Source organism: Sinohyriopsis cumingii, chromosome 17, assembly GCF_028554795.1.
Source record: "Sinohyriopsis cumingii isolate HCF-2022 chromosome 17, ASM2855479v2, whole genome shotgun sequence".
NCBI classification, from domain to species: domain Eukaryota; kingdom Metazoa; phylum Mollusca; class Bivalvia; order Unionida; family Unionidae; genus Sinohyriopsis; species Sinohyriopsis cumingii.
The window spans coordinates 119,298,356-119,321,183 of record NC_142977.1 but is presented as its reverse complement, the minus strand read 5'-3'; the positions used below and the strand labels follow the sequence as shown (position 1 = coordinate 119,321,183).

At 36.2% G+C, this 22,828-nt stretch overlaps 1 protein-coding gene across 1 annotated transcript in view; it reads left to right on the top strand.

The window, feature by feature from the left end:
• The first annotated feature begins 5,067 nt into the window (after positions 1-5,067).
• The window catches only part of LOC149779749 (ATP-binding cassette sub-family C member 9-like), a 215,442-nt gene continuing 197,681 nt past the window's right edge, over positions 5,068-22,828 (top strand). The window contains exons 1-4 of the mRNA XM_089940609.1: positions 5,068-6,039; positions 9,516-9,695; positions 15,201-15,257; positions 20,283-20,558. Of these exons, the coding sequence (XP_089796735.1) occupies positions 5,476-6,039; positions 9,516-9,695; positions 15,201-15,257; positions 20,283-20,558 (1,077 nt within the window). The 5' untranslated portion in view covers positions 5,068-5,475. The remainder of the gene's footprint in view (positions 6,040-9,515; positions 9,696-15,200; positions 15,258-20,282; positions 20,559-22,828) is intronic.

The following is a 22,828-nucleotide window of genomic DNA, read 5'->3' as shown; positions in this document are numbered from 1 at the left end:
CTATAACATCTACTTGTATATTAGTGCACGACTTTATCAGGTGGTATTGTGGAGGATGACACAGCGTCGAATACAGCGCGTTCTTCACGGTCTCATACTGGCGGATCGGTTAATGTCTGTATTGGTAATGTTTAAGATGAGTACTTTGCACAATGCCGACATATACCAAAAGTTCTTTTGGTGGCGCCAACCCATACGAATCAAAATAAACAACTCCACGTGAATCAATCGCGTATGAAACGCAATGCGTACCTTTTCCGGAACTTCCATCGAGAATAATGATACCGGTTTCACCATCGCTTGGTTTGTTGGTAATTGATCACGCATATGTTTAATCACTTAGCAGCATCAAGTAAATCAAAACTGGACATGGGAAGGAGACGCATTGTGTGTAACGAAGTGTTCGAGGAAGCCTCAGACCTTTTCTGTACCACGAGTGGGGAGTTCCTGGTAATCTTAGATCCTTTCCCTTTATTTAAAAGTCGTTAGTCCGTGACCTGCTGCTTTCTTTATTGCCATCCTATCAGCAATTCAAACAACACCAAGTGCAGCTGTTTTTGCAACAGCTGAGGCTGCAGAGGCTATTAACGCTAGTATAGCTGTAAGATGCGGAAATATACCACCCGTCTTGACTGTGTCTTTAATGGCATCTGCAGATAGATAAAATCTAACACCCGTATTTGATCGTTTGGCGTTATTGAATTGCTTGAGTTGACGTTCAGTCAGTGATAATTTATTTTGACCACTTCTGATCTGATCTTTTTTTATTTATTCTTTTGTTCCAGAATTCTTTTTGGATACTGACTGTAGTTTTTAATCTTACCAGGAGTCAGACTGACACTGATATGATGATATGACAATCTAATATCATGAGCGAGTTAATTACATGTTTTCTACTGGGGCATCAATGACTCTCGTTTGTCCACCAAAACCTTCAAGTAACATCGCTTTATCTGAAAGTATGACAACGATTGCTCCATAATCAGTAACAGTAGCTGGTAGTGCACTTAATCGAGCCCGAAAATGTAAGTCAACGACTGACTGTCTAGAGAAATCTCGATGTTTCAGCGAGGAGTATTAGATCGGATACAACGTCGAGAAATCCCGCTGAGATATTTGCAAACCAGAATCCACAGTCTGATCACGCTCCATGAATGTCATCAAACGATTAAAAAGTACGTGCAACGTGATTATTTTCGAAATCCAGCAACACTTCTTCAGACGGTTCTTTATAACCATTTATTCTTAAGGAAACTTCACTAACTCCAAGTTTGTCAAATACCATATGATTTCGTATTTGAGAATTATAAATTATGTCATCGGATCTCTCGATCTCTCTCGCTCTCATTCATATATATATATATATATATATATATATATATATATATATATATATATATATATATATATATATATACACATACATACATATTTCAAGAGTTTCTGGTGAGTTGTAAAAGTTCTACTCAATGTAGTTAAAATTAAGTTCTAGCCCTATGACATTCACAATTGTTCTTCCACTCATGAAAACAAATACATAGTGATATATTGGCATTGTCACTAAAATATAGTCCTAATATTTTGTTATTTAATCCAGTTGTTATCACTGCATATAAACTGATGTGATATAACAGGTGTATTGTTATGTTCTTAAACACTTCCAGTTTTTAATATTCACAAATTTTGTAATTTAGAACAATTATCGAGTCCATGTAACAAAATCTCTGTATCTTGCGGACTTTTTTTTATTAGACGTACACTCTTTGTTCTAATCTCTCCTGTCTGATTTGGCTCATCTGGTTTGCTTAGAAACTGTTTGATCTCTTAAAATGCATGTTTATGTGCAGTTTCCCAAACAAATTCAATTTCACTTTTCAAAAGAGCTCTGATTGGCTCTGTCACTGAAGGCATATTTGGGATAAATTTCGCTAGGTAGTTGACTGTACCCAGTAATCTTTCAATTCCTTTCTTGTCCGTCGGAGCGGGCAATTTTGTGATTATTATTACTTTTTCTGGGTAGGGTTTAATATCTGATGATGTCAATATGTGTCCCAAGTAGCACACTTTTGTTAGTGAAAATTGGTATTTTTCCAAATTTAGTGTCAGATTTATTTCCTGGCATCTCTTTAAAACATTTTTCAGTTTTTCATTATGATCTTCCTTTGAAGTTCCACAATCAATTATGTCATCTATTTCATCCCCCACCCCAGGCAGGTCCTCAAAATACTGTGCCATACGTTTCTTGAACTTCTTGAGCAGATTTAATACCAAAAGGCATTCTCAGGTAACAATATCTACCAAACGGGGTGTTGAATGTTGTCAATAACGGGCTTTCCTAATCTAGGGGTATTTGCCAGTAACCATGATTGGCATCTAGTTGGAGAAAACCTTAGCTCCAGCCATCCTTGTAGTTATATCTTCAATTGTAGGAAGTTGATAATACTCTCGTTTGATAGCTTTATTCAAGTTTCTCGGATCTAGACAAATTCATAGTTTTCCCAACATGGGTTTTTCAACAACTACTAATGAAATGACCCATTATGTAAGTTTATCTACTTTACGTATTACCTTTTTCCGTTCCATCTCTTCCAAAGTTGATTGAAGTGGTTCTCGTAAAGCTGTAGGAACCTTCCTTGGTGGATTGATGACAGGTTTCACACTTTTGTCAAATGTGATGTGATATTTCTGTTTCATGCATCCTAGACCTTTTAACACACTGAAAAATTTATTTCACGATATGATTGTCCTTATGCCTGTGAACATTGCAAACTACTTGTATTAAATGCAAATCCTCAAACGATTTTAACCCAAGAATAGATGGTTTGTTTGTTTTTGTGATATAAAAATCACGTTCTTGATTCATGCAGTTTAATTTGCATTTGCCTATGACAATTAGTTTGTCACCCAAGTAGCTTGTGAGACAGGTCTTGGTTGGTTTTATTTCAACGTTGTCAATGTTCATTGTTTCACAAATATGATTTGGAATGATGTTTACTTGCGAGCCAGTATCAATTGTAAATTCGACATCAGTACCATGAAGAGTCAGACTGACGTAGCATTCTTTGTCACTGAATTCAGTGTTTTCCTTTATCACTGTTCCTCCAAATGATGTTTCAGCCTCTTCACTTGAGTATTCTTGCATACCATGCACCAGTTTTGTCTTGCAGCATTTTAAAAAAATGATGCTGTTTTCGACATTTGTAGCAAGTTTTTCCATAAGCTATTAGACTAAGAGTTATATTTTTTTTCTTTTTATGACAGGGGTACACTAGCCAACTCTGCTAATTTTTTATTTGCAGCTTGGTTGATTATTTTACTAACATTTGCAAGCATTACTTCAGTGCTTGGTAATTTTATTGATTGCGGTTTTCGTCGTATTAATCGTGCTAGTCTATCTTTCATGCTGAGAATGTTTTACTAGCAACATCACCAACAGCACCAATACCTTTATCACGAACAACGTCAATAACTTTCATTCTTATTTGCTTTGCAATCAGTATTGCTTTTGGAGCTATTCTTCTTAATAGACCCTGAACAACATCACCGAGCCCATCTCCGTAGGTAACCTTATATGTTGCAAATCGCGAATTTATCACTCTGACCATTACAGGTCCACGTTGAGCATTATGAATAATCATCTTATTTTCTTGTCACTGATCTAATTGCATACCCTCAATCACTGTAATAATCATCAACGATTTCATCAATGAGAGAGCGATAAACATTATTGTCTATGATACCGCCCGTAAATAATCGTTGACATATATCGCTTGCTTCATCAATAATTTCTGGGGAATTATTACGGGCTCGTCTTCCGCCAATCAGAATTTATTATCGTTCAACATCTGCAAGGACGTTATTGGGACATGGATTAATAAGACCACTTCCTCGAGTAACAAGACCACTTCCAGCAGCTCCTTCTTTCTCATTTGTTGTTTTATCTGCTTTTTTTCCTTCCATGCTCTTGAGGCTGATTTCCTTTCTGCTTTTGCTTTTTTCAAGTTGCTGCTTCATTTCTTCTTCTTTTAGTCTCCTTTCTTGCTTTATTTGTTCAATATACTCATATCCTCTATCTTTAAAGATGTCAAAATCATTGATATCTTCCTTAGATCTGAGTTGCGAAGTATCATAAGCTATGTAAGATACATCCAATCGGCAGCTTTTAGAGTTTGAACATATTCTTGCTTTACATACCCCTTGGCAGAGGTTGAACTTCAGGTTGTGGTTGAGGAGGTTGCTGGGGTGGTGGCGATATCCATACGCGGCAATATTAAGTACTTTATCTGGGTCTTTGATATCGGCAATACCTTCAGGTGTGAATTTATATTTAATGTTAGTTATAACTCTTGGCAGCGGTTGAACTTCAGGATGTGGTTGAGGAGGTTGCAGGGTTGTGGTGGTTGAACTGCTTGAAGACGGTCAACAATATCAACAAGTAATGTCTCAAGAGCTTTTTGAACTTCCTCAGTTGCTGTAACAATTTTCTTATTTGGTTCGACAATTTATTTAAATACCTGTTCTGTACCTTCTGTAAATTCGACATGAGACTCCTGACGCGCTTGTAATTTTTATCTGACAGAATCATGGATTGGAATATATTTTTAATTGTCTCTAATCGTTCTTGAGCTCATCTAGCTGTGCGAGATTCCATTATTGATATAATAATGATTTAATTACGCACACACTACAGCAGCAGGGAGGGTGCGACCAAAATGCGTGTCCATGTGGGTAAACAAACACGCATACAAATTTGAAAATACGAACGACAAAGATAAAGTAATTGAGCTGACCCAATTAGAGAAAATCTCGGTCGGTTAGAGGCTTCGGTTTTGTCGTTATTAATCTTATGTTTTCATTTTTTCGTATGACGTTTTATTTTCAAAAAAGACCTTCTCCAAAATTGGTCTGTTCACCCTCCCTGCTGCTACCTCTGTTCTAATCCGTTCCGGTGATTGTATCCAACTTTTATGTAGATAGCCTGGTTCCTAACCTGTATGCAATATATAAATATTTGTACAAAAACTTGAGGGGACCAGTCTACTAATGATATATTTGCTCCATCAATTCATTTTTTTAAAACTTCTTTCCCGGAAAAGGGCTGTAATTCCTGCATGTGAACTTGATTCAAAGCACTGACCTGCAGACAGATTCGGAATCCTACAGACATTCAGTTGTTAACTGCCCAGAAACATCTGCATATAATATGCGGTTATTCGTTTGTGCAGAATCTAGTTTGACATTTTTTTTTTCCATTCGCAATTGAAATTGCTCAATATGATCCTATAATTGTTGCATTGATAATCAGCTGTTTGTCTTCGCGCCCCTTAGTCACTTAACAACGGAAACGAAGCGATTATAGATGACTGAGGAATGTGATTTGACACAACTTTAAGCAAACACATTATTGTTAATTGTATTTTATGGAATATTTCCGCTGGTCGGAAAGATATTAACGATCTAGTCTATTAATCGGCAATGGGGTTTTGTGGTTCTGTGGAAGGGTCATTCAGTGTGGAGAAAGGTGTTTTCGCCAATGTTTGTTTTGTAGATACTTTGAACTTGATTCCACACTGTATTCTTTTAATAATCACTCTGCTGGTACTTGTTATATGGAGGCAGTCAGTTTTTGGAAGATTAAAGGTCAAAACATGGGTACATTTTCAGGTCCACACTTCACGTTATTTTTTCACATTCATCCTTATTCTTGTTAACTGCATTGAAATAATAGAGGCTTTTATCTCGGACTACCTGGATCCAGCTGCTGCCAGATATCATGTCATTCTTCTTCCATGCATCGATCTACTCAGCTCAGTTGCCAGTATTGTGTTTTATCATAATGTTGAAATGTGGAACTCTCCACGCTTTTTACTAGTGCTCCTTGTGTATTGGGTGAGTGCATTGACATTGAAGATTATAAGGATCCTGTCCATGATCACAAATGATATTGAACTGGGTCATATGAGAGTTTGGCTAACTGCCACAGATGCTTTTGTGTATGGAATCCTGCTTTGTCTGGAACTGAATGTTTTGAGAGTACAGGTAAAAATCATTCTGGGTTGTTATGGACATAGTTATACCCACACTTTGAAAAGCATTGTAGATATTGTGATTATTTCCATCAGAGATATAGTCTATGGTTCCATTTATCTGTATGGCCTAAAATGACCAAAAAAAATCTAAATATGTAGAGAATATCAGTGCCATAACCATTTGCAAACAAGGCTGTGATTAAATTTATCTTTTGTCTTCAATTTCTTGAATATTTTGCTACTCGGGATGTAAAATTGATTAGTCCATTTTCTCAGTTCACATCAGTAAACATATCACTAATGGTGTTAATGAGGTGGTCACTCAGTCCTAGTGGGGGTGGGGTATCTCAAAACATATTAGAAACAATTTCCATAAAACTTACTAAATGTATCATCACATTCAGAATATAAAGAGTATTATAATTTGATGGGAAACAATTTGAATATTCAACAACACAACAAAAATAATTAATGAAGGTCTCCATTTGATGGCTTTAGCTCAATGCAGAAACTTTTTAAACTTTATTCTTTTACTATTTTGATAGGTTTCAAGTCACACACGTATGCTGGCTAAATTTTAGCTTTTATTGTCATAGAGCTGAAGAACTTATGTGATGGACATTGGTCTGGCATCAGTTTGCATTAGTGCAATAATCTTGTTTAGCGCTTGGTTATATCTTGACAGTATCAGAGACAGGTGCAATTTTCTTGCCACCCAGTTCCCCATGAGTGTGCTCTATTCTTGTGGTCCATTAAAGTGCTGTTGTCAATATTAATGTTTGAAAGATTATTGGTATTCCTAAATGAATGGTCATATCAGCATAGATTTTTGACTGAAAGACATCTTATGTTATCAGATTGGTCCTAAATGAGAATAATGACAAAAGCAGCCATCTATTCCTGTTGAACAAAAGGAAATATTGAGATGAGGTTTTCACTGAAAGACTTCTCAAGATGTCAGGTTGGCACTCACAGTAGCCTCCTGAACAAAAGATCATATTGAGATGGGTTTTCACTAAAATACTTATTATGATGCCTTTTTAAAGCATGAAAATGGAACTGCTTACATCCAATATGGCTGTAATCTTGGAACTAGTTATTACTACTTCTGCTGAATGGATGGTCTTATCAGGATGGGGTTTTAACTTAATGACTTCTTTAAGGTTTGGTTAGTCTTAAATGAAAATGGCATTTCTCACACATCCAGCATGGCCACCACACTGGGCATCTTGAAAATCTTGCTATCACTGCTTTTCCTGAATTAATAATCATATCAGAATGAGGTTTTAAGTGAAAGACTACTTTTGAAGTCTAGTTTGTCATAATGGAAAATAGTACATGTATTAATCATATTTTCAGTATGACTGCTACAATGGCCTTCTGGGAGATCTCATACCTGCCACATTCTCAGGCAATGTTATGGGGTTTTTGAGACTCAAAAGCATGTTTTTAAGTTCAAGGGAGTCAGTGCACATGACCATAAATAACGATGTTGTCCAATTTAGAAGAAGCTTAAGTTTTCAATTAAGCCTTTAGAAAATAATTGCAAATTCAAACTTGAATAAGAGAAAATAATGTGTCTGCCTTGTTCAAAGCATTTAAAGGAAAAATAGTTGATATTATATTGTGAAATATTGCCATACATGTATGTGCAGACTCTCATATAATCACAACCACAATGACATTAAGTAAACGCATACACCAATTTTCTGTCTTTAAAATCCATTGGGTTGCAAAATATAGGTTGAATTTGATACAGTCTTTGCTGCTTTCATTAGTTAGTAGGGGATTTGCATATAATGAAAGTGTTGTTAGTGTTTATTACTACACTCACAAGAAGTGGCCAAGTGGCCTAAAGCACTCTCCGTTACGGATCACTGCCATCTCACCTCTGTATGCATGGGTTCGAGTCTCATATTCAGCCAATGTGGGTATGTGAGAAAGCTTGCCAGTAGCTTCTCGTGGGTCGGTGGTTCTTTCCGGGGTTTTCCTGGGTTCTTCCTCCACCATTAATACTGGCCGCCATGTATAGCCTATTGTGTGCTGAAAAATGGCATTAAACCCTACAACAACAACAACAACAACAACACTCACAAGACAGACTAGAGACAGGATGATACTGGTGTTCAAACTTCTTCTGGATTCTCTGAGTGAGTCTCAGTCAGAACTGAGTTCCTCTGGATGACAATAACATTGGCATTGTCAAAACTGTATTTGATGCAGTCTGGTCATGAGATATCCATGTCTTTATAGAAACATAAATATGCATTATATTTTGGACTGACCATTTAAGGTAACACAGTACTACTATGGACTCATGACCAAAATCGTACCAATGTCTGAAAAGAAGGGTTGAATGAAAACAAAGTGAACTTAGTCTTATATCATAATTTCCTTATTTAATTTAATATTTTTTATAGTGCCTGCTACATTATGGTACTGTATATTATGCTATTCTCAGTATATCACAGTGCTTGGTATAATATGGTTCAGTTCATAATGTGGTCAATGGTTATGGACCCAACTTCCGCATTATTATAAGGGAGAGCTGTGCTGCCTCCTAAGGTTTCAAAGGGTATGATTTTAAGATCAATCAACTGGAGAAATCACAAGGGTTTATAGGTAAAAAATACAAAATTGCAATTACCATGAGATTTTACTTTTTTTTCTTCAAACTGTTCAGGCTTATTTTGGTCCTAAGGTATAAAATGTATTTAGAGTTTTGACCACTGTCTTGCAGCATGGAAAGAATTGTGGATGGGACAAAATAAAACACATTAATTTGTCATGTCCAGTAATGGATGTTGTTCTAGTTTAGTGCAGGAATTTGAGAAAACTGAAATAAAGAAAAACCTTTGATGAAGCCTAGTTTTACAATAATTTATGGTGAAGTTTGATATGTATAATTTTTATAACTTGATGTCATTATTTATTACTTTGTTGCAAAGATTGGTCAGTGACCAATGTATTTTAAGGCAGTACATAACTTGACTGGAAATGATTCCTTTTTTGTCTCCACAATTGGTCATATGACTGAAAGGTACTTCATGTTATCCATACTCTCCTTTTATTTCCTGTATTTGATTTACAGAACTTTCTTGACTTGGGCATAACATATGCATTTTGTAACAAAATTAAATGAAAATTGTGTCTTTAACCTATCTAATTATTTTTTAATAGAGGTCATTTAGTATATAGATGGTGATACAGTCAAACCTGTACACACAGTATTTTGTTTGTGTGTGGCCTGGATAATACCAATGAATGCAAAACACATAACCATCAAATTATTGTTGCCAATACATTGTTTCAACTAATTTGTTTTCATTCAGAATCTTGATATCTTCAGCTTGCATCAAGGAAGTATCATTAGACATAGAAATAATGCAAAGTAATTAAGTGATAGCTAATTGAGAACAAAGGTTATCACTGAGTTCAACTGTTAGCTCTGAAATAAAGTCCTATTTTTCCATTTCTTTGTTTTAGAGGTATGCCTTCTTTGCCAAGCCCAAAAGAGTTAGGCCACCCGAGGAGTTAGAGCATGTTACATATAGACAAGCCTTTGTCAACTTGTTCTCTAAATGCACATTCTGGTGGGTGACAGACTTTCTTATACAGGGCTTCAAGCATCCAATAGACAGTCACCAACTTGGTAAACTTCCAAAGGTAAGGAAGGATCAGTTAATATCTGGCATGTGGAGTATGGTTTATTGTTTATTTTGCATAAAGGACATATAATGATCTCCTTTAAGGTGAAAAACGTCATATTGGTGCTTTTAAAAGTTATTGATGCTATAGCTTCTTAACTTAATTGTCAAGCAAGTGCATTGGTACCACTTGATATATTAAACACATGCAATACCAAGTCAGCATGAACAAGGGATAGATAATTATTATTCATGCAGTACAATTGAAAGCTAATTATAGGCAACTAGTGTCATAGATGTTTAGGTTGTGAGATGTGGGTAGTCATGTGACTTGCAATGCAAATACCAGGTCAGATTTAATGTACTTTTTTCATCTTTCAGCAGATTAAACACATAGTGAATGCTACACTTGCAATTTCTGAGAAAATCCTCCTATTGATTTGATGCAGATATGGCCCAATGCAAGGTCATTTAAGTTTACTGGGCCCACTAGTAAGCATCTACCCTATGCTGACACTGCATAGTGGGGGGCCCAGAGTGACCGAGTGGTCTAAAGTGCTGTCCGTTACGGATCACTGCCACCTCACCTCTGTCTGCATGGGTTCGAGTCTCGGATTCGGCTAATGTGGGTATGTGAGAAAGCATGCCAGTAGCTTCCTGTGGGTCGGTGGTTCTTTCCGGGCTTTTTCCAGGTTCTTCCTCCACCATTAATACTGGCCGCCATGTATAGCCTATCGTGTGCTGAAAAATGGCTTTAAACCCTACAACAACAACAAAACTGCATAGTGTCAGTCAATTCCAACTTTTCCATGGCAGCATGTTCTGACATTACACCCCAACATAAATGTTAAAATTGAGTGGGAACAGTTAGAGGAATCTTGGACTATGTAGGCTTAAACAAAGTTGTTGTTTTATGGGAGTATTATTAAAGAAACACCCTAGATTCTGAAAATTTAACGAAAGCAGGCTGTTCTAGGAACTGCTTTTTATCGTAATTTGCATTCATTGTAGATTGAACTTACACAAATAAATTTCAGCAAGGTGGCAGGTGATATTAATTATATTTAATGCCTGATAGGTGAAAATAAAAAGTGCTCCCTTCCCATAACATTATTTCTGAAATAGCGCTAATATACAGTTAAACCCAGTTATCTTGATTACATTATGGGTGTCAAAATATCGTCAACATAATCAGGTCGTAATAGATCAGGGTTCATAAAAATGGGTAACGTAATTTTAATGATGTCTTTGACCTTTGTTCCAGTCTCTTACTCTTAGGTTTACTGGAACATTGCCAACAAACAGGTCGTTGTTTTAAGATATTTCTTTCTTTGTATACAGTTTTACTTTACTAACAAGTGTTGTGATTTCATAACTTTTTAGACATTATTCAGCTGTACAATACAGAATAATAAATTACTCACAAATGTGTACATCTATATGCACTGTGTGAAATAAAGGTACAATATTCACTATATTTTCTCTTTTAATTCCACAGTCAATGTGTATTTTGTAGTGAACATATCTTAGTTTTAGTTTTAATATTCCTCAGTAAATAAAATAAACTTCTGTGCTGAAGAAATAAAATAAAAATATGATCCAAACCTGACCACCCCCATGTAAGTGAAATGGATTTGCTTGTCTTTGCTGACGGGAAAGAAATATGATACACATATAGCTGCAGCTGCCATGAATCTAACTACAGATATTATTTAATGGAAATTCATACCCTGTAATGTGTCACTATAGTCAGATTTTGTAGGCTGAAGACATAATCAGAATAAAAAATGTTACTAAGCATGCGACTTCACCTAATACATTGTAATGGCTAAAAGAAATGATCATTTTTGTATTTTTTAAAATTTTTTGTGGTTAGAGCATCTGCCTCGGATACAGTAGGTCGTGGGTTTGATCCCTGGCAGAGTCATACCAAAGACTTAAAAAAATGATACTAACAGCTGCCTCGCTTGGTGCTCAGCATTAAGAGGTTAGTGTTAGGACTGGTCAGCCTGGTGTCAGGATAAGTACTAGAGATCACTACAACTTGCCATTATTATACCAGAGATTTCAATGAGAAATCTGTCCATTCAGCAAGGTCTTTGGAGTGGCTAGAACCTGTGATAGTTGGTCCTTCATATATTGCCAGGATCCAGGCTGACCATACACCAAGCAAACCACCCAGCAGTTTCAACTATGCCAGACTTCTGGATGTTCAGTGCCTACCCTCCTGAGAGAGCTAGTGACTTTCTCAAAGATGACCAGCTGGAATCACCAATGCCACGCAGCATGACCTTAGCAGAGCTGCAATCCTGCCCATTAGGGGACCCAACACACAGTGATTGTGTTGAATGTAGCAAATCAACCACATTCAGATTTAACTTTGGAGTGGACTGAATTCAGCTTTCATGTTACAGTCGAGGAAATCTATCAGGTTTTGGCCATTTCAGATAGCCCTCCACTCCCTACTGTTACCCAAGACTATAAAGTCAGGGCGTACATAGATTTTGTCCCTATCCTCCCTTTGGCTTTTACCAAAATTATAGATTGCTTCCTCATCATGTTCCAATCAACGTCATCCACAAATGATGGCAGTGTACCTGGATGACATCCTCCAGAAACACATTGTAAGTTCTATCCTCAGCCAAGACAGGAACAATCTCCTCTCTCTTTTAGATCATCTATTCTTTCTAATAAGCTGGTAAAAGTTGATCCCAGACTTTTGTCCATTTGGGTACAGAGTTCTTAAGTGAATCTGGTGAGGCTTCCTTATGTTTGCCTAATCAGATTTATCAAACTTTCAAGTCCATTTCAAACAGGATTTGGATTTCAGGGAGAGAGTTCTTGCAGCTCATCAGATTATTCATCAGGGTAGTTAGCTTGATCCCACTCACCTGTTTTTTTGTGAGTCCCTTTCAAATATCTTGATAACATAGTGGCACCCTTTTTCATGTCCCCATGATTAAACAGTCATGATCACACCTGAGATGCAAGTATTCCTGCATCAGTGGTGCAACCCAGGTTAGCTGATCAACAGAATCCTGCTGAAGACGCCCCAAGCAGAAATAACAGTACTGACACCAGTACGCATGGTTGGGGTGCCCACTTGTTGCCAGACTTCACATGGTAGCCATAGGAACAGCCTATACACATCAACATTCTAGAAATGAAGGCTGTCATCAATGTCTTTCACTTCTGGAAAGATCAACTCTCGGGCAGAATGGTTCTCATTATGTCCAGCAACTCTGGTGGTGACCTATCTTTTCAAACGGGGGGCACCAAATCACCCGACCTGTGTTCTGATTTGGCAGTTCCTACGTTGGTGTGATAATCTCCACATTGATGTACAAATCAGACACATCCCCAGCAGGCTCAGTGCCCAGGCTGATACTGTATCCAGGAAAAGCCAGGTACTTTATTTACATTGAATGGTCCCTCCTGTCTTCCTTTGGATCTGCACACTTTAGGGGTGTCTGATGATCAAACTCTTATTGACAAGGTAGAATTGCAAGTTACCCTTTGTTTCTCCAGTCCCAGACCCAGAAGCCTGGAACGTGGATGTTGTCATTCAGTTGTGATGGATTGTGGGCTTTTGCCTACTGTCCCACGGTCCTGATAGCAAAAGTAATCCAGGAGTTACAGGATCAGTGATGCAAGATGATTCTGATAGCCTCTCTAATATGGGACAAGTCCTGAGTTACTGATCTTTTCGATCTAGCAATAGATCTACCCCTGAACATAACTCTATTTGAATAAATTCAAACCGTTAGCCTGCACTCTGCTAAAGGTACTACCATACAAAGCACGTTTCCTGATAGCTTTAGCTTCTGCATGCACGGTAAGTGACCTACATGCCCTTTCTGTCGTCCACGACTATCTTCAGTTTAGATCTGATGGTTCTTTGGTTCTCTTGATGCAACTTGGCTTTGTAGCTAAAAATAGGTTACCATCCATCGGTAATCAAAGAGTCATCATTTGTATCTTCTATAGGTTGAGAGCAGTGGCCATGCAAGATCCTGTTCATCTATGTAAGCACTACTTGAATTGCACATAGACATGTGGTGGCACATGCAAATGCCTCTTCTTTCCAGTGAAAACCGCGAAACATGATATTATACCTTATGGCTGAAATGAGTTCATATGTTCAGCCCTCTTTGAGGTCTCACAGAATCAGAGTCACCTCATGAATATTACCACCCATGAGATTAAAGCCAACTCTGTGAGTCCCACCCAGTCACATTATCCTAACACCAGGCCCACCACTTAATGCTGAGCGCTTAGCAAGGCAGCTGTTAGTACCATTTTTCTAAATCTTTGGTATGACTCAACCAGGGTTCGAAACCATGACCTCCCACATCTGAGGTGGATGCTCGAACCACTAGGCCACCGGAGTGGTCTTTGGCAATGTGTTTGAAAGAAAAAGCAAATTTTTAAGTAAATTATGTTTCTCCAAGGATACTTAACCCAGTCACATTACTCAATAACCCTCCCAGCCACCTTGCTGTTGCGAGCATCCTCATTAGTATATCGTCAGCTAAAAACTAGCAACACCTGTTGGTGTCAATGGGAGGTAATGGACAAGAGTTATTGTCCTTTTTCTATATGAGTTAGACAGGAAAAGACAATTTTTGTCTTTTAAAAGAGCAGGATTCACAAGTTAGCAGGTTAATATTCCTAACTTAATGTGATTGGGTAAGTGCTCTTGGAGAAAATTAATTTACCTAAATATTTGCTTTATTCTCACAATGGAGATGTCTAAGAAAAGGAAAGTTTATTTTATCAGTAGGATTTTGATTTTAAAGGACTCGTGGAAGAGAATGTTGAAGTGGCTAAAACTGTGTTACAGGGACATTTTAACTCATTTGACAATGTTGAGCACTAGATCAGAATTTATGACAGCCCTACAGTTGAAAATAAGACTGGTGCTGACATCATCAAGTTCATCCTAGGTGCCAAATGAGAAAATTAAGAGTTTAAATTATCTTTTCTTAGTGTTGACTTGTGACTAATAGCAGAACATAAGTTATTAAAATTATGCATGAAGATCAATAATTTTTGCTGATCATTTCTTGTTCAAATTTCTCCAAGATGGACATTAAAAGTTGAACTGTCTTGAGATAAACGTGTCCACATGTACTTTGGACCAAAACTTATGCCCAACATAACATGGGTTGAGATAAGTGGGGAAAAATTAGCACAACAAAGATGGATTTTTTGTGGACTGGGTTCTCAAGGTAATTGAGGTTGAGATCAGTGGGTTTGATGGTACTGGATTTATCATGCCCTTCCTTTAAAAGCATCTGGGTGACTTTTGAAAGTTACTCGGTAACTTACTTTTAGTTACTTTTCTTTCAGCATTTAGGGTATATTTGGAAGTTTCATTGGATTTTTTGTGATCATGATTGAGATAAATAAACCAGAAATGACTGTACTTTTGGCAAAACAATTCTTTTCTTGATTGTCACTTTTTCCAGTATTATTTAAAGCATAAAGAATAATTTTTCTTTCTTTCTTCCTTACTATTCAGAGTGAGCAAGCTTTTACTCAGTACCACAAATTACGGATGGCTTTCGAGGAGGAAAAGGTGGGTATTCTGAATGCTTTTCATCTTTATCAGATTGTTCTAGATTTCAGAATGATAACTGTATCTGCCATGTTTGTGATGCAGACTGTATTTGGATTCTTATTATAAAAATGACATTAATTTGATGGTTTACCATTACCAATTTTCATACCTTCCTTGTCATTTTCAGATGATGAAGTGCAATTTTTGATGTCTGTAATGAAATTGTTTTGTTGGAGACATGTATAATATTTTCTGGTTCGCAAGACTTTACTTCCTAGCTATTATGAACTTTTTTGTTGTTGTTGAGACACTTCTGAAATGTTGTAAAATGTGAGATTTAGTAACTACATCTTTGATCATCAGTGTGACATCTTATGTTCATAGTGGCACCCAGGCCCAGTGGTGGACACTGTTGATTCCATTTATGTAAATCAGAAAGTTGTAGATGGAGGATGTTGGAGTATTCCTCTAAAGAAATTTGTGGAGTGGTGGTGGGGGACATTTAGTCTCAGTTACTTATAACAATTGGGACCAGACTTTGTCAAAATCAACTTACGTTGGATTTAAATATAAGTTTGGCATCAAGAAATCTGATTGATATTTCAATTAAACCTCAACATGACAAATCATCTTAATGCCAGACTTGAACTATATGATGTGTTTGTGAAACTTATTAGCTCTTTTATGAGGAGCCACAGTTGGTCCAGAGAAAGTTTGAACAAAAAGTTGCCTGTTTTTGTTCCCATTCCCAATTATTATTGATCTGTCTGTCCATCAATACACTTGAATTCACACTTTTTATGCTCCATCAGAGCACTGGTAGGTCATATGGTGTTTTGTTGTCAGTCCATATGTTACAACTTTGTTAAGTTTTATGTTTATGTTACTTTTCAGACACTTTGGTGGACATCTATTTTCCATAAACACATTATACAAAAAATTCCTAAGTTTTCTTTGATGCTTTTACTTCACCAAGCAACATGTTTGTACCTTTTCTGAGAGTAAAATTTTAAGGAATGCACTTAAATCAACAATGTGTCAAAAGGGTGCACAAAACATAGACATCTATTTCACTTGCAGAACTTGTATTCTTTGTCCAGACCATTAGGCAAGTCCATCAAATCATCAAGATTCTTGATTATCACTTGGGCAATTGCATCTCACATTTTCAAACTAACTGTGAAAGTTGGTGAAGATGAAAATCACTGATAGTTGGATACATATGAAAGTACATGTACTAAGTATTTAGAAACCATAAATAGCAAGTGCATCGTAATTCATGATGATGTCATTAACTGTAATTAATGATGATGTAATTAATGAAGATGTAATTAATGATGATGTAATTAATGAAGATGATGATGGGGATATTGCCTAAGCATTACCTGTAACAGGAGTGATAGTCAGTCATAAAGAATGTACACACAACAATGGAATGACCACACTGCTTATAGCATGAATAAAATGATTGGCTTACAAATGACCAAAATAAAAATTAAGATTTCATTTTATTTACCACTATGGATCAGAATAAAGGAAAACACCTATGATAGAGCAGGCACTTTTATTTCAGTTCTAATATGTATGTAGAAATTCTTACATTGAATAAAAATTTGTCAGTTGTTACTTTGCTCATGATTCCTCATTTTTGAGGCTTTGAAAAACTTATGTCTGTTTATACCTTTTATCATTTATGTGATTCTGTAGTTTTCTCGCACAGGGAAGTATACTATAGGTATATCTATGTCAGTTTTTTCATTTTGTCTTCATTGTTGATGAATATTTTACACTTAATTTGTCAGGGTTTGTCATACAATAAGCATAGCTGTGCCATTAAAGGTCCTGTCTTGACATACCTTTCTCAGATGTAGTATCATCTACAGACCACTGGAGATAACTCATGGTGAAGACTTGAAGATATCTGTGTCTAAACATGAACAGACTCCCAGAATTAGCTTACTTCCCACACAGTCTGTTTCACAAGGTCTGACATACTGAAGACTTGGAGATATCTTGTCTAAACATGAACAGACTCCCAGAATTAGCTCACTGCCCACAGTCTGTTTCACAAGGTCACTTGTTGCACCCCTCAGCAGAGGCTCTTTAATCACTGCTGTCAAAAATCATGCTTACAAATACCATCTCTCTTCATCGATCTGACAATGTGTAGAGAAATCTCGGCTTTCCATGTATTGGTCAATAAGGTTTACTGACTTTTTCCTACAGAGCTGTGTCCATGTATGCCTTGTAAGCCTCCTCATTGACCAATGAGGTATTGTGACCTCTTCCTTAGAGGTGTGTCCTCCTAAAGTTTCTGAGCCTTGTCATTGATCTATGAGGTTTTCAGGCTTCTTTTTACAGAGGTGTGTCCACTTATGGCTTCTAAGCCTTCACATTGACCAATGAGGTATTGTGACCTCTTCCTAAGATTGTATCCATTTATGCCTTCTAAGCCACTGAAGGCCTCTTACCATTTCTGGCATCCATTGTTCTTGTTGTTGAGAAAAATCAGCAGTTACTCAAGCAATGTCTGGTCAAGTTCCTGACAAATTTCATTGTGTTATGTATATCTATATTATTTGTATTATCATTCACGATTATGGTTAGTAAGGGTTATTTAAGTAATAATATTTTAAATACTTGCATTCTGAATGAATGGGTTTATACTGTAGAATGAGATATTCTAATAGTGCATTACCCATTCGTAAGTTTTAAGGTTAAAACATCACATGATGTGAATGGAGGTCATGGTTTTCAAAAAGGCCAAGATGACCTGATTTTTGATTAGCTAGTATAACCCACATGACCTTGTTTACCTGTTCAAATTGTTATGGAAAATTGGTACCTCCATAAAAAATAGTGAATTCCCAGTAATAGGCATGGTTCTTTGCAAGGTACAAGGGCCCCATTAACTCCATCCAGCAGACCCTATTCTGTGAAGGCTGGATAAAATAGTTATTTAACATGATCTTGTACAGCTCTGATAGTTGTTATATTTGTTGTTGTTGATGTTGTGGGGTTTAATGCCATATTTCAGCACACGATAGGCTATGCATGGCAGCCATTATTAATGGTGGAGGAAGAACCTGGGAAAACCCCGGGAAGAACCATCGACCCACGAGAAGCTACTGGCGAGCTTTCTCACATACCCACATTAGCCGAATCCTAGACTCGAACCCACACAGACAGGTAAGATGGTAGTGATCCATAACGGAGAGCACTTTAGGCCACTAGGGGCCCCCCAGTATATTTTGTACAATAGTTCCTAAAGGTATGGCCTTTAATTTAGCTAGAATAAAACATTTTGTATTTTATGACCACTACAGCATCCACTTTCTTTTTACAGTTTCAACTAATTTGTTGAGGAGTTTTCAGTTTTAGAAAGTTTCTGATAAATTCTATGGTCAACAAACTTTGACCATATTTAACAGAATAATGGGCAATGGGTTATGGGAAATGATGAATATTTTAGTATCTAAATTTTTTAGTTAATTTAAAGTTATAGTTACACTTGCATATTAAGTCTTGGATGAATTCAGTTATATGGGAGCTTTGAACAGTGGTTCAGTGAGTTATTGCCTTTTATGTAGTACACGATAATTCATGGAGTCCACATATGAGTCATCTGGTGGCAATAGACAACTGCCAGGATTGTGACTAAACATTTCCTGCATAGGTTATAGAAACATTTTTGTGAAAAGTGAGTCAAGAAATGATAAGTTAATCTCCATTGGGTAGAAGAGTCTTCCAGACTGTAAGATTCATTATTAATGCTCATTTTTTTCTCCTTTAACTTTTACATTGTCAGAATCGTTCAGTATTACCCAATACTGAACTCGCGCGCCAATACATATATAACATTCACATGCGTAAAGGAACTACTTTCTATTGTCAACAAACAATGGACGCAGATGCCAGCACTTTTGATTTGTAAGCACTTTACATTGTGGTTGTTTAAATTTGTTTCTGAATGAACTAAAACATGTTTCGTGGACTGCCACATACCAGCTGCTTTGGCAAGTTCCATGTTAAATTTGTTAATACAATGTTTCAGATTTAGGCTAGCTACAGTATACAACAGACACAAGAAAGGGTCGTTACAAATAATATACAAGTGACAAGTCATATACTGTCTTCTTTAGCTGGTGATAAGAATGGCAAAAAAATATACTTACCATTTTGCATCCTAAATTTTGTCAAAATGTACTTTCTTAGTTCTGCAAATCCGAATTACATGAGCCATGTCATAGGTTTTCAATCTTGATTACACATTTTGAAATTGTGCTATAATTTTGATGATAGGTGCAATTACATCCTCCTTACTGCACTCAAAATGAAATATGCATTAAATTCCATAGCATCTTTTTGATAATTGCAATTGAAAGACTTCATATTTTTCCCATGTTATGATTTAAAACTTTCAATGACAGAAACAGAAACACATTTGCAGATGTCAACACGCTTCTCCCTCGCTGCTTCAGTCCCATGTATTTCATATGGAATTGTCACATATAAATCCAGTCCATAATTACAAAATTTCGTAAAATTGAAAAAAATATCAAAATCTACGGATTCCAGATCAAATGGAAAAGTTGTTGCATTCACAAATATAACTCCAAATTTCTATTTTAACTAGACACACCATTTTCTTTCAAAAGTTATGTCAAGCGCACGACTAAGTTCAAATTTATCTGGGCGGAGTTTTGTGCACAGTAATAATGATGTTGTTGTGTAATGATGAATATGCGCCTGTATATTTAGTTTGGAATGTGGCATACTTTCAGTTACTTTGTTCTGTGTAGTGTATTTTGTTAATATAATTAAGCATTAGGTAGAATACATTTTTTTAGTATATAATAAGAAGGTTACTGCATTTGTATGGTAAAATATGAACTCGTTTTGTCAGATTGATATACTGCACTCCCAAGGTCATGAAGTATTTCCATTCAAAAACCTTGTTCATATTCTTCCATACAAATGCAGTAACCTAAAATTGCTAGCATCCTTTTATGTATTAAATATCTTTGAAATATTTAATTTCAGTTTAAGGCCTCACAAAAGAACACAGAGCCTTCCCTACACAGGATCTATTTGAAAGCTTTCTGGCCAATCCTACTTCTGGCTGGTCTGTATCGACTGATCGGTGATCTGCTTGCCTTCATTGGCCCTTGGTGTATAGAAATGATTGTGGATTTTGCTTATGCTGTTGTTGAAAACAAAACCACCATAACCTCTTGTCCAGGTGCTGTGCCATATTCTGTGGGGCAGAATACAACCAAAATGACCATGACAGCTGGCAACAGTAATGATACTTGTCAGGTAGAGTGATTTACAGGGTACATTTGTTACCAGTAGAGGGCATTGAATCATAGTCAGGTATTCTTTACTGCAGTAAAACAGTTTGGAACTTATTTTGCACATCTGGATTCTTTTTAACAAATTGCTTCATCACTGTGATATATTAATTTTTCATGCATGATAAAGGATTTTGATACGCTATGCTAAAGTTGTAATGTTTGAACAAAACTGACTGATGTACTATCCCAAGTTCATGAAGTTTAGATTGTGAATAATCTATAAAATACATTATTTTTACAGATTTAATTTAAAGATAATTTATTAAAACAAGTAAACTGTGATTTTATCTTAAGAGATTGAAATGCAAAATTTACAATTTACAATCCCAGATAGATTAAGAAAAAATTAAAGCTCACTGTATGTTCTTTTGGTTTATTTTAGAATGTCAAGAGTGGTTTTTATCCTTTGATAAGAATATTCCTCTGAGTTTATTGGTTTACATTCCTAAATAAAATAGATATTTTAATTGGTAAAACATCTTTTAAAGATTCAGGGATTTTTTTCAATTCAGTATTGTAATCCTGCGAATATTTTTCATGCAGTGTTTCAGGTAAGACTCATTAATATAAGGTAAATTGCTCTGTAACTCAGCTGTATCACTATTAACTCTTCTGATCATAGCCATGAAGTACGCACATTATCTATTATCTGTCTGGTATTCATCTATCCATTAGCACTTTATTATCACTACACTTCCTAAACTACTAGGATTATCGTGAAAATTTGCACACACATTAATCCAAACATATTTGGTCTTGAATATAAATGGTGCTCCTTGGACATTGTTGCTCATCAAGAATTTATGTCCATCTTGACTGGGGTTTTCACCAAAAGTTGGTACTGCATGAATATAGTGCCAGTTTGACATCCTGTATTGCCACCTCAGCAGCTGGCTGCCATCTGGAAAATCTTTTTATCACTACTTCTGAACAGATACATTGGAACCCTGCTATAACACGATAATTGGGGTAAAAAAAAATTGGATCACGTTAATATCAGGGTTGCATTAATACCGGGTTTTGCAGTGTTTTACTTTTTCAGAGAACAACTGATTGGCACATATACATATATTCATGTCTAATGTGTATGATGAATAGGGTATCAACACCGTTTACTATCGTGCCATCATGGCATGCAGTTCATCTATAATGCATGTAATTCCATTGAAGAATTGCACACATATTTACAATATTTAATAATTTTTTCCCAGATAATTGTATCTGAATTCAACATCTAATATACAGCATGAACAAGAGTATCAACACTGTTTACTTGCCGTCTGATATCATATCATCCGGGTTTGCAATTAATCCATAATATATGTAATTCCATTGCCAAAGTTGCATACATATTTAAACTATTCAATAATTCTGTCACACATCATTATGTGTCAGAATTCAATGGGAAAAATTAACAGCAAAATTAGGTTAAGAAAGACGAAGCACGTGTATGGTTCATAACATTCCAGGGTCTACGAACGGTGTCTGTACAAATTTCCTACTGCTTAAATTTTCTCATTTGCATTTCCATGTACATTTATCCATTGCAAATTTCCAATAGTTTACGCTTGTACGCCTATTCATTTGAACAACAACAGCAAGAATAATTATCAATCAACACATGCTTTCAGCGTGCATATAACGTTTACTTCAGATTTTGTTAATATTGTAAAAAACGTGAAAACTACTATACTAATCACTGCGCAAAGTGCAGAGAACGACTTGCGTTTGTGAATTTGCTTTTCCATAACGGTCAAATATTTTTATAAAAAATAGGAAATTAATAATGAGTTCATAAACAAACACCATACCATTGTAAAACCTGAGAACTAAGTGCAGTAGGCCTGCGATGGTCACGCGTCACGTTTATAAAATTGTTTAAGCTGAACGCAGGTACAATTTCATACCCTTTCAATTTCCAGCTAATAAAGACGACATTATTTACTGGTCAACTGATTGTGTTTAATAACACCGCCAAGCTCAGCAAACATCTTGATGGCTTTTTTTTTTTTTTAAATGTTTATTAAATTGTGAGAATCTTTTATCAACCACCACACTGTCTGCTGCTTGATTGTGTATGCAGTTAAAGAAGAAACACATGTCGGCTATTGTTTGACCCACGATTGCATACAGAATTAGTTGAAGACAATCACAAAGATGACTTACTGGCTTTACTCATGGATCAGTAATAAGTAACATTTCTGATAATGTTTATTTTGGCATTACACTTCA